At 43.4% G+C, this 12,833-nt stretch overlaps 1 protein-coding gene across 8 annotated transcripts in view; it reads right to left on the bottom strand.

Moving 5' to 3' along the window:
- The window catches only part of ITPRID2 (ITPR interacting domain containing 2), a 181,246-nt gene that overhangs the window by 79,031 nt on the left and 89,382 nt on the right, over nucleotides 1-12,833 (bottom strand). For all 8 annotated transcript variants that reach the window (XM_053269863.1, XM_053269856.1, XM_053269834.1 and 5 more), the window contains one exon: nucleotides 12,003-12,048. Coding sequence is in view for 5 of the 8 variants with exons in the window: in XM_053269834.1 (XP_053125809.1) it covers nucleotides 12,003-12,048 (46 nt within the window). In the remaining 3 variants the exon portion in view is untranslated. The remainder of the gene's footprint in view (nucleotides 1-12,002; nucleotides 12,049-12,833) is intronic.

Genomic DNA, 12,833 nt, shown 5'->3' with positions numbered 1-12,833 from the left:
AGGGGAAATGAATGTGGGTGGTCAGCCCTTACTTTGAAAACCTTGGCCTAAACATCTTGTAATCTAACCAGCTTCAGAATTATAAGTGTGTGCGGAGGGAGAGACGGAGACGGTTTAGTGAGCACGTGCTCGGACATACTAGCCGCATTCACACGTGATTCAAAGGGATGGTGTACTCGAGTACCTCGTCCCAAGTAGGAAGAGAAGTCCCAACCCACTGCCACATCTGTCACTCCCCTTACTCCCTGCAACACTCAGGCTTACGCAGGAGACTCGGGCAGACTTCCATTCCTGCTTGGGATGTTATACTTGAGTAAAGGTAAAGTGTGCCGTCAAGTCAATTTCTACTCCTGGCACCCACAGAGCCCTGTGGTTTTCTTGAGTACACCCTCTTTTTGAATAATGTGTTAATGAGGCTACTGTCTTCCCATATTCCAGGACTCAGCCTAGTACAGAAAACATATTCCCAGTCTGAGCTCAGTCTGGCATATGAGGACCCTGCTGGAACAGAGTGGAGAACCAGTTTACCTTTATATGAGAAGGACCAATAACTGCTTCTGGACTGCACTCCCTTGATATGGGCAGGAAAGTTGCATGGGAAATCCTACATTCCTGGAGGAAGGATTGCTAAGCTGAAGAGAGGTATAGACCTGAGGGGGGGAAACAAGTGAAAGAAGCCAAAGAGTTGATGAGGGAGGAGAGAGAGAAAGTTCAAGAGAAGATAAGAGCTGGAGAAAAGATCCCTATGGATAGACTAGTGGAACAGAGGCAACAGAACTTAGTAGGCAGAGCTGCCGAAGCCAGGGAAGCCAGGCCCAGAACAGGACGGTGAAAGAAAAAGAGACAGGGAGCTATAAAGCAAAAACCTGAGACTATGGCCTGGTTCACACAATTGTTTGAACCTAGATTTAATGTGAGTAACCAATTGTGGGGCATTAGGACTCAAGAGATGGTTTAGATCCAACTGTTCAGGATGGGGTTACACTCCCCCTGAAAGATCAGGTATGTAGCTTGGGAGTGCTCCTGGACCGAAAGCTACCCCTGGTTTCTCAGGTTGAGGCAGTGGCCAGGAGCGCTTGTTATCAGCTTCGGCTGATATGTCAGCTATGTCCATTTCTAGAGGTAAATGACCTTAAAACAATGGTACTGGTAATCTCCAGGCTTGACTACTGTAATGCACTCTGCATGGGTCTGCCTTTGTATGTAGTCCGGAAACTACAATTGGTACAGAATGTGGCAGCCAGATTGGTCTCTGGGACAACACAAAGGGACCACATAACACCGGTTTTGAAAGAATTGCACTGGCTGTCAAGATGTTTCTGGGTGAAATACAAAGTGCTGGTTATTACCTACATAGCCTTTAATGGCCTGGGTCCAGGCTATTTAAGAGAGTGCCTCCTTTGTCATAAACCCTGCCACCTCTTACAATCTTCTGGAGAGGTCCAGTTATGATTGCCACCAGCTCATTTGGTGGCGACCCAGGACCGGGCTTTCTCTGTGGCTGCCCCAGGGCTTTGTAATATGCTCCCTGATGAAATGGGAACATTGGTCTTATGGTGAAGGGTTCTTTTTCCCTGTGACTGAAGCTCATTAGACTGGGTTGTGGACTGCATATGCTTGAGGCAGGACTGGATCACATAGTGCTAATTTCCTGTGGCAGGAACCTGTAGTCCCACTTCCGGGACTGTAGAATGAATGTGGCATGAAAGACAGAAAAGGAGAAAAGGTAGCCTAGCAGGCAAGTGGTTAGGAGTATACTGGAATGTAACTGTACATACAAGACAAGACAACATGAGGGAAAGCAACATCTAAAGAATCCTGGAAGCTGCCCCCTCTCAAAAAGGGGCAACCCTCAAACAATATACATCTGCTGTAGGGTCCAGTCACAGGGGAAAAGAACCATTCATGGAAAGACCAATGTTCCCTTCCCCCCTGTGCAGGAGCTCATCAGTCTGGGACATGCCCAAGTGGTCTGAAACTGGGTGGGAAGGATGTAGAATTAAACAACCAGCGGTAGAACCCTGCGGTTAAAGGTCGCTTGAGAATTGTGGAAGGACAAGATTTTATAATGGCGGATGAAAGGCGCGATGGAAGACCAAGTCGCTGCTCAGCAGATGTCAGCTAGCGGGGCGTGCAAAGAGAAGGCGGCCGAGGTAGCCGCATTACGGGTGGAGTGCACCATGATACCAGGAGGCACAGGAAGATTAAGGGCCTTGGAGGCGAGTACAATGCACACCTTGATCCAGCGGGACAAGGTGGATTTGGAAACCTTGGTACCCAGGGAACTGGAATGGAAGGACATGAATAGAGAATTGGAGTGGCGGAAATCCCTGGTCTGTTGAATGCAGAGGTGGAGCACCCTACAAACATCTAGGGTGTGCCAGGCTTTTTCCTTAGGGTGGGAAGGAGCTGGGCAGAAGGAAGGTAGGACCATATCCTGTGAACGATGGAAGGTTGAATTGATTTTAGGGACAAAGGCAGGGTCCAGCTTGAGGACTATTGAATCCAGTTGTTTCAGTTTTAATACAATTAGATATTCATATATCTAATTGGTTCTTTGTTCTTTGGTTACATTATTGAATCTACTTTGTCTTATGTACTACTAGCTTAACCTGTGCATAGCATCTGTGCACTAGTACTTGATTGCTCCCCTCACCATCGCCACAGCCCCCCTCACCTCAGAGATCTATCCGCCCTCACTCTTAATCCTCCTCCTCCATCTGGTTGCTTCCATCTCCTTCACCCCTCTTGGTCATTCCTCCATCCCTTTACTCCACCCTGCTCACCCCTCTCGTTCATGGCTGCAGTGTTGCTAGTGCCTATTGGCCAAGTTGCAGCCCTCTATCCCCAGAGATCTCCCCACCCTCACCCAAGCCCCACTTCTGCTCCTCCCCACAGGAGCAGCAGCAGATGACCGGGCCCTTCCTTGCTGCTGCCATGGCTACTCGTTCCCCTCAGGCCACTGACAGGCTTGGGCCTGTCCCTCGCCTTTCCTCCTTTTTCTCTTCCCCTCCCTCCTTTTTCTCTTTCTCTCTCCTCCACTCACTCTTCCCTTATGTCTCTGTCTCTTTCTCTCCCAAATTATCAGATCTTGTTCATCTTATTTCCTCATCTAATTCACACAACAGCAGCCTCCATCTCCTGAAGGGGCTCTTTCCTCCCTCATGACCCCTCTCTTTGCAGACCCCTGCCCACTATTCTTTTATATAGACAGACAGAGATTCGTCTCATCTACAATCAAGAACATCTGCCAACCAGTAACAGTTGCATTCCAACTGACCTTAAGTATCACAGGCTCCTCCTTGCTATCTGCAAATGGAATGCCCACTGCCCAATCACCACAGTGCTTCGACTTGTGAACTCTCGCAAGAGCTGCCACACACAGGATTAGCCACGGGCACACTTTAGAGAATTATATAGATAGAAGATAGATCAGATTTTTTACATGGTTGTTTTGGTGCTGGTTTTGGTTTATAGCCAGAGATGGAGATTCCTATCTTGGCATGGGTTCACAGAATCACACTAATGCTAACTGATTGTGTGCTACTATCAGGAAAAGAAAACATTTAATTAAATGAATTAAATTTCACTAACCTAGATTTAAATTTCTTTCTTAAATGAAAGAAAACACAAGCAACAGAGCTTGGTGTCTAAGAACAAATGAGGCAGTAAAGTTTGGGGGTGGGGGGTAGGGAAGGAAGATGGAGGACTGGCAATTCACATGTGACACACCAGACATGACATTTTATAGTATGACAAAAGGCAACAACCCCCACATAGGCTACTTATGCTGCTCTGAACTCTTTGGAAGAAGGGCAGAACACAACCACAATAAATTGTTTTATACACATATATATGACTAATCAACCACATTTTTGGCTGCAGCATTCAGTGGTTTTGGTCTCTGACTATATCTACATTTCCTGCCTATACACACCCATACATGCTAATATAATTGGGCACTACACATGTATTTGTCAAGAGCATAGTCCTGTAAGCGACTAACCACATTGTCCAAGCACTGCCTAAACAGACGTTTTTGGGTGGGGAAGTTTATGATCACACTGAAATCATGATAAATCATACCAAACAGACCCACCACCACCACCCCCGCCTCCAAACACACACCCTGATACAAGTAGCCTAATTACAAAAACCAAATAATCTTGTGGCACCTTAAAAATCAACTGTGCCATAAGCTTTCACAAACTTACTAAAGCTTGTTTCATCAAATGCAGCATTTCCCTTTAGTCTACAAAAGCATATAATAAGTTGTATGCTTTTTTTAAACACCACAATAAAATCAGACTTTATGATGCCACAAGATTGTGTTTTACAGTAAAAGGCTAATAGCACAATACTGTGCATGCTTGCTTCAAAGAAAGTACCATGCAGTTCAATGGCATATACTTCTAAAGAAGTGTGATAGACTTGCAGCCTATAATGAAGATCCAGCTGGAATCTGTCTGTAATAACTCTGAATGTTTTAATGAAATAAAGTTATAAGCAAATGCTAAGTGTGTAGGTACTCATCAATAATCCAGTAACCTTGCACTGGTCAAGGCAACAGAAGGTAGGTGCTTCTCACTGAGCTGTATAGAATAGTGCCTGCTTGGGACTTTGATTACTGTGGAGATTAGCCACCTAATGGCGCAGTGGGGAAATGACTTGACTAGCAAGCTAGAGGTTGCCAGTTTGAATCCTTGCTGGTATGTTTTCCAGACTATGGGAAACACCTATATTGGGCACCAGTGATATAGGAAGATGCTGAAAGGCATCTCATTCTGCATGGGAGATGGCAATGATAAACCCCTCCTGTATTCTACCAAAGAAAACCACATGGCTCTGTGGTCGCCAGGAGTCGACACCAATTTGATGGCACACTTTATTTTCTCCACTACAACTTTGGATGCCAAAACTGTGACAACTGAAACCTTGTGCCTATGGGAATGATGGGGTTAGGTTCCTCAGTATATGAAAAAAAAATGGAGGGAGGGTAAACAGAGGGAATAAGAGTATAGTACTGTATCTTAGCCACTCCAGCTCATCCTGTAATGGCCCCCAAAGCTTCCCAATACCAAGAGAAAAGTCTCAACATGGCTCCATGCTTTCTCCAGAAGTGTCTCCAAGCTAAAAATGCCACTGGAAGTGTGAAATGCACACACAGGAACCACAAATGGCTGAAATTCAGCCCCACAATAATGGAAAGCGGGTATATTTTTACACTGTCTGGATATATACATCTTTAGGTGGTGTACAAAATGTAACACACAACATAAAAGAATAAACACAGTTAAAATTCCAGAACACGCAATAAAAACAATCTCATAAAATAAAACAAGTTATTAAAATATATAGCCCAACCGCAAATTGCCAAAACCACAAATGGAAAATGTGCAATAATTGAGGATGTCCTGTATCTGTAAACAAAAGGACTAGAAACTCATTTAAAGAATGAAAGCTCAGAAGTCAAAGAAGGGGCTTGGAACTTCCCTAAAGAGAGCATACCCCCTTAGCATTTCCCTGGTGAAGTCCTGTATCCAAGAATAAGAATATGGTGCAGCTACCTTGCAATCTTTATACTGGAATAATGGCACTGAATCAATGTGATTACTACTTAAGCCAGGGGTTCTCAAACTTGGGTCCTCAGCAGTCTTCCCTGTAAGAGGGAACTAGATGTTCTTGACTACAGCTCCCAGAATCCCTAGCTGCAGTGAGCTTTGGCTGAGGATGCTGGGAGTTGTAGTCAACATCTGGGATTTTCTGTTTTAGAGGGAACACTGGTCCGCAGATATTGTTTGTTTATACACTGCCTGATATATATCTAGGCAGTATACATATCCTTTGGCAATTGTTGGCTGGGGATGATGGGAACTGTAGTCCAACAACATCTGGAGACCCTAGTTTGAGAACCCCTGGCTTAAACCAATGGCCTTCACTATTTCCCCAGGAGGATGTGTGAGCCATTTCCCACCATACTGACCTCTGCACAGTGCTAAGCTTTTCAGTGTGCTGGTGGGAGACCTTAAGGGAGGGATCACAGCTCGGTTATCAAGCATCTGCCGTGCCTGCAGAAGGTCCCAGGTCCAATCGCTGGCATCTCCAGGTATGGCTGGGGAAAAGATTCCTGCCTGAAACTTTGGAGAGCCACTGCCAATCAGTGTAAACAATACTGAGCTAGAAGGACCAATAGTGTGACTTGGTATAAGGCAGCTTCCTATGGACCACCATCTGGAAGATGCACTCAGAGCACTGGGAAGCATAGTCCTTCTTAGCACTCTTCCAGGGGAAAGCACTGGGAAGGACTACACTTCCTAGTGTTCTGTGTGCACCTTGGAAGGATGGTGCTGGGGCTTGAGAAGGCCCCCACTTAAGGCCTACCCCCTAGTACTGGGAAATGGTCTCCTGCACGTGGGGTCATAGGGGCTGTGTGGAGTATTTGGCTTTGGTCAAAAACTTCACATGGGCCCAATAAATCATCTTAGGCAATCTGTTTTAGAAACACAGAAAGAAAGCGTTCTGCAACCTACTTATTCAAGATTGGGTCCACTGACTAATATAGCTACCAACGAGTGCATAGAAAATCTGTTACCCCTCAAGATTCTCTCTCTCTCTCTCTCTCTCTCTCTCACACACACACACACACACACACACACACACACACACACACACACTTTAAGGTTCTGGACTATGTATTCTTCCTTGCCACTAAGCCCCACTGAACTCAGTGTGATTTACTTTTGAGTGAGTGTGTGAAAGATTGGGTTGTATAACTGCTGTTTCCACCTCAGAAAGGTGAAAGGTGTTCAGGACTTAAGCTCTACAATAACCTCAAAAGCAAGGAACAGCTTACTGATGCCTCCTTAGCCTCAGAGTACGATGGATTCCAAGGGTACATCAAGTGTTGTACATGAGTACATTAAAACATTATATAGCATCAAAGCAGAATTTATGGCCAAGGAAAAATTATACAATTAGCACTGCCATAAAAATTAAACAGAAAACACTCACTTTGGGAAGTACTTTCATGTCCAACATGCATTTTGCAGTCATTCATCTGGAGAACGCGAACACTTTGTACATCAAACAGTTTTAGTCTTTGATAACCAAACAGCATACAGAAGTGGGGGAAGGAGGGGGGAGTTACGCACTGAACTCAGTAGCGGTAAAATGCAAGTGGTGGGGCACCCTGCCACCTAACAAGTAGGCAGATCTGCTTCTGAAGAGGGTCTCTGCAAGCGTGCCTCTTGCTAGATTCATACTGATTCTTTAAAGAGACACCACAAATTTCCTAAGGGCTTTTAGAGCGAGTAAACTCTGAGCAGATAAGCAATATTAATGGCTCCTAGAAGAACACTGTCACTTTTTAGCAGAGAAGACAAACCTGCTCACCCACGTTACTTCATGTCTTGTTTTGTTTTGTTAAACAAAGCTCTGCTGAAAAGTTAATTCTCTCAAACAACCCTGCAAATCATAGGAAAGCTAGATGGCATTTTTCCTCTTTCATTTTTGCATTCTAAATGGGTAGTTATATGAAATAAGTCTGTGAGATCTAAACTGCAACATTTTGGTACATAGCAAACATTTTTCCTTTCCTTTCTTGCTTCCATACCCTGCTATTCTACACAACGGTCTGATTCATGCATCAGTGTTACAAACAAACAGAATCCTAATGTGAAAGTATGCAAGCTGTATGTTCCAACACATTTTGGAATTGGTAAGTTCACTATGTGTTTGTGTATGTGTGTGTTTTAAAGGTTAATTTGAAATGTATTTCCTGCATGTAAATGGGAATCCTATGCTCTCTCCCATATCCGGTTCACATCCTCCTAGCTTCAGCAATGCTACAAGTGTGCTCCCAAAGTATTAATAGGGCCCAATAAGAAAACAAGCTGAGTGAGCACTATTAATTTTACTGTAATCCCTCAGCTAAAGTGGCTCTGCTTAGTCACAAATCTGAAACCTTCCCATTTGGATTTTGGCACACTAATGTTTGTGTTCATCTTTTGGATTTGATTATATGTTTTGTATGAGGTTCTGCTTTTGACAAAGTGGCATGTACAGCAAAATTTACATTTTGCAGCTATAGAAAGGGAGATGTAAGACATAATTGTTAGGGGAAACTTGCTTTTATGAATTTGTAATCTTTAATTTTGGACACCATATATATGGTGTCCAAGATTAAAGATTACAAATTCATATATGAGCGTTACATAAGAACAAAGTTGTTTTGGTGCATTCACAATCACATACCTCCAACACGTAAACGTTTTATAACAGAACCAATACTCAATTTGAAGAAAAATTATTAACACCCCCCCCCATTAGTAGAATTCCAAGTTTTTTGAAATTTCTAGTTAGTTCTACCTTACTCCTCAAAGAAGTTAGAATTCCCACTTCAAACCTGAGAGCTAAGCTACAGTTCCTTTATCCCATTATTTAAGAGAAATGGTTCTGTCCAAGGAACACAAAAAAAATGCTGAACTCTTTTCAATGGCTATCACCCAAAACCAGAATCGCTTCTCCAGCCAAGACTGACATGAACAAAAATCTCTTTCATTTGTTCTCAGCCTAGCTATTCTGTGACAAGGGCATTCAGTGAGCACGTGTGTGGAGGGACACATTCTGCTCTGCAGCCTACGTGCGTTTAATAAAACTGAACATCTGAACAAAGCCTCTGCATGTACAACTGTGACTGTGCAGTGTTGGGGCAGAGACATCATGACAGCAGCATCTTCCCCATCCCGGCCACACACAAGTTCACTGAATATATGAATACGACAAGTATTTATATACTGCTTTTCAACAAAAGTTCCCAAAGCAGCTTACACAGATACAAAATGCCTCCTTGTCCCTAAAGGGCTCACAATCTAAAAAGGAAACACAAGATAGACACCCAGAACAGCCACTGGAGGAATAGGGCCGGTTGCTCTCCCCCTGCTAAATAAAGAGAATCACTGCTTTTAAAAGGTGCCTCTTTGTTCAGTTAACAGGGGTTTAGAAGATCTCAAAATCTCATGCTTTAGAAGATCTCAAAAAGGCTATCAAATCCATGATACATCAGAGAATTGCACTGACAGACCCACCTGCTGATACAGCTGGGTTTTTTACATGTAGAATAATGCCCACATTTATCAAGATCAGTGCACCAGAAAGAATCATAGACTAGAATCCAATGAATTACTCCAGGTGTACTTAAGGGTTTGACACACCAAGCATGATTTCTTTTTAAGACACACACACACACACACACACACACCCCACCTACCAAACATTTGAAAATCTCCTCAGTGGTTTGCTACCTTTGCATGGAAGGCTAAAGTTGAAGACATTTCTCAACCAGTGTGCTGTCGGACACTGGCCCGTGTGCTGTGCTGCCTCACCCTGGGTTAACTCCAGAAGCAGGGAGTTTAAACTCCCTACTTCTGGAACTGACTCGCCCCATAAGGCACTGGGAAGAACTTGTCCTTCCTAGTGCACAAGGGAGTCATCCATCTCTTAAAGCAAGGAGTTTAAACTCACTGCTTTTGGAGCTGACTTGCTTTCTTAAGGCTATTTGTGCCCAGCTGCTGAGCTGAAGGAAGATGTGAAAATAAATTCATTCATACATACATGCAGTAGTGGCTTTGCCACTCCGCCTGCCCCCCCCAAAAAAGGTTGTGTGAGTGGCGAGGGGGCATGAAAAACTTTGGGAAACCCTGGTTTAAGCAACTCTAGACCAAAATCTCTTTGGGAATGTGAAACTAGTTGCACTGATCTTTGAAGCCTGCCTAACCAGTTAGCATAGAGGTTCTCATACTTGGGTCGCCAAAGGTTGTTCAACTACAACTCCTATAATCTTCATCGACATTGGCTGTAGCTAGGGATGATGTAGGGATGATGTTGAAAGCTCATCATCATCTGGGGACCCAAGTTTGAGAACCACCATGCTAGTAGATAATTTTTGTTATCTCTTTTAAAATGTTTATGTAGGGAAAATGTGTCATGCTGCTTCAAATCAGGTATACAGGACCTTTATGGGGTGGCTTGCCAACACACACTCTTAAACAGGCTTTTAATTGTCTAGATCCCATCACATTGTACATGCTGCTCTGAAAGTGGGAGGGAAGAGCTATTCAGCAGCTCTGTTTTGAATCTTATCTCAGCAAGCCATGCAGAATGGGAACAGGGAAAGCTCAAAATAGACTGTGTGTCACTAAGAACACAGAGCTATCAAGACTGTTTAAGAGTTATAAATTAAAGTTCACCACCACCACCACCCTCCACACACACACAATATGACTTTTCTCTTTAATTACTGGCTCCTTTCTTGAGTACTTTCCTGAGCAGCTATGGTGGTGTTTCAACAATCATCCCTTCAACAAGGAAGATAAAAGCTTTACTTTAAGTAGTAACTAAAATAATAATCATGAGCCCCTGAAGTTCTGTAAAACCGATAGCAGGTAGCCCTAGGACAATATGTCACATATGTTCAACCCACCATTCCTCTAAGGAATTCGGGAAGCTCCTCACTACAAAAGCTGCTGCCAATCTGAGGAGACAATACTGAGCTAGATGGACCAATAGTCTGACTTGGAATAAGGTTACTTTAAGAGAATTTACTATAAGTTTTACACATGCACACACTCTAAAAGGAGAGAGAGAGAGCGAGAGCGTGCACACACACACACACACACACACACACTTAGTGATCAATAATAGTATTAATAAGTAGTAAGTAAGCATTCACAGTCCTTCCCCACTTATCCTCACAACCATCATGTGAGGTAGGTTAGGCCAAGAGAGAATGATTAGCCCAAGGTCAACACACACTAAGGCTACCATCATAAACATGTTTACTAGGGAATTAGACTGAATTCTGAGTTCAAAATGTTGAGGACTGGGGTGCATACACCACACAGGTTTGCAGTGACAGTTTTCCTTATGAGCTAATGTGCTCCAAATTCAGTGAGAGTACACCCATGCCAAGTGACTTTCCCATGTCATTCTAGTGAGGTTCATTTATTAGGAAGACACATATGAGATTACTAGAGGATGTTGAATGATCTAAATGCATTGACCTGGAAGGTTGGTTCATTTCCACAGAAATAGTTTCCAAAAACAACCATGAGGTTAAAGTGGGTTCCCACTATAACAGCCAGATTTTAAACATGTTTATATGGAAGGAAATCCAGCTAGTTTGCAAGGCGATTGGTTTCCTGGTACGAGGATTCTAAATATATTTAAGATCGCAACTGAAGTCACAAAGTACAGTGGAGAGGGGGGAAAGAGTGCACACAAACAAACACACAAGCATGCAGCATATCCTTTGTTTCCAGACAACACATCACTACAAATGTGGGGCAGTGCCTTTCTTTATGACACACAATCTGCAGTCTCAAAGAACAGCTGCTGTTTCCTGAACAATATCATAAACTCTAAACCAAGAAGTACTGACCAAGTTGTTTTTCCTTCACTCACTGAATTCCAGGAGTCTTCACCTTACACACAAGGAAACAAAGCAGCTATCCAAGCTGGATGCAATTCAACACCAAGTTAGGTGTCCTTAAACCATTGAAATCAATCAGCTTAACCATGCCTAACTGTCAGCCTGATCCTACACATGCTTACTCAGAAATAGGTTCCTTTGTGTTCAGTAGGGCCTATTCCCTAATAAGGACAGGGGATTACAATATATATTGGATCGTGGCCAATGATCAACACATGTATTTGGAAAGATGTTTCATTCCTGTTTGGGATTCAGGTTGAGGAAGAGGCTGTAACTGGTGCAACTTCTTAAACAAGCCTTAGTGGCCAGGATGCTCTAGGTGCTACATGCAAGTCAAGCCAGGATGGCTCCAGAAGGGGGCAAGCACACACTCAGACGAGTAGTCTGCCATGCCACCTGCCCACCCCCAATTTCTGTTCCAGAACTCTAACATGTGGGGCACACCTTGCCCACCCAAACATGCACTTTGCCCCTTCTGTGCCCCCCTCAAAGATTCTTCACAAGAAGTACTTACCTGCAGTCTTTAAGCCATATCGCAATCTTTTCATTTGGAATGTTTCCTGGAGATGAAAAGAAATGGGAGAGAGGCAGAGGAAAAAATAAATCCAAGAGTCTTACTGGCTTTCAAAAGCCCCATTAAATTAATTGACATGTAAACAAGTCCGTGCACAATAACTGTGGCAGTTTCAGGCAAGAAACAAACCACACAACGTTTCTTTGCTTTTTCAATAAAAATGAGACATTTAAGAAAAAGCAAAGCACACAACTGGAAGTCTTGCAGCTCAATCCAAGCTAAATTGTATTCATACATATGACCCACTGAGGGGCATACATATGAACAAAACTTGTTTAGGGTTTTATTCACATGTATGTTGTACTAACTCAAGTGAGTTTTATTCTTGCCTATTATTTATTTATCTCATTTACATGTTACATATGACTCCCTATACATGTTTATTGTTGTGAGCCGTCCCCAGCAGTAGTGTACTGGAGGGGCAGGGTATAAACATTTTAAATAAATTAAAAATGAACTCAGTGCATAGGATTGTGCTGCAGATTCAACAACATTTCCTCCCTAAAGATAAAGTGTGCCATTGTGACCACAGAACTCTGTGGTTGTCTTTAGTAGAATAGAGAAGGGGTTTACCATTGCCATCTCCTGTGCAATATGAGATGATGCCTTTCAGCATCTTCCTACAGCACTGCTGCCCAATATAAGTACCAGTGGGGATTCGAACCAACAACCTCTGGCTTGCTAGTCCAGTCATTTCCCCCCGCTGCGCCATGAGTGTTTAATATTGCAGCCCATTCCTATGCATGCTGACTGGGAAGGCTGAATCCCTCT

The sequence above is a fragment of the Hemicordylus capensis genome, chromosome 1 (assembly GCF_027244095.1).
Source record: "Hemicordylus capensis ecotype Gifberg chromosome 1, rHemCap1.1.pri, whole genome shotgun sequence".
NCBI classification, from domain to species: domain Eukaryota; kingdom Metazoa; phylum Chordata; class Lepidosauria; order Squamata; family Cordylidae; genus Hemicordylus; species Hemicordylus capensis.
Note: the sequence above shows the minus strand (reverse complement) of the source record. Positions and strands in the feature narration are given on the sequence as shown.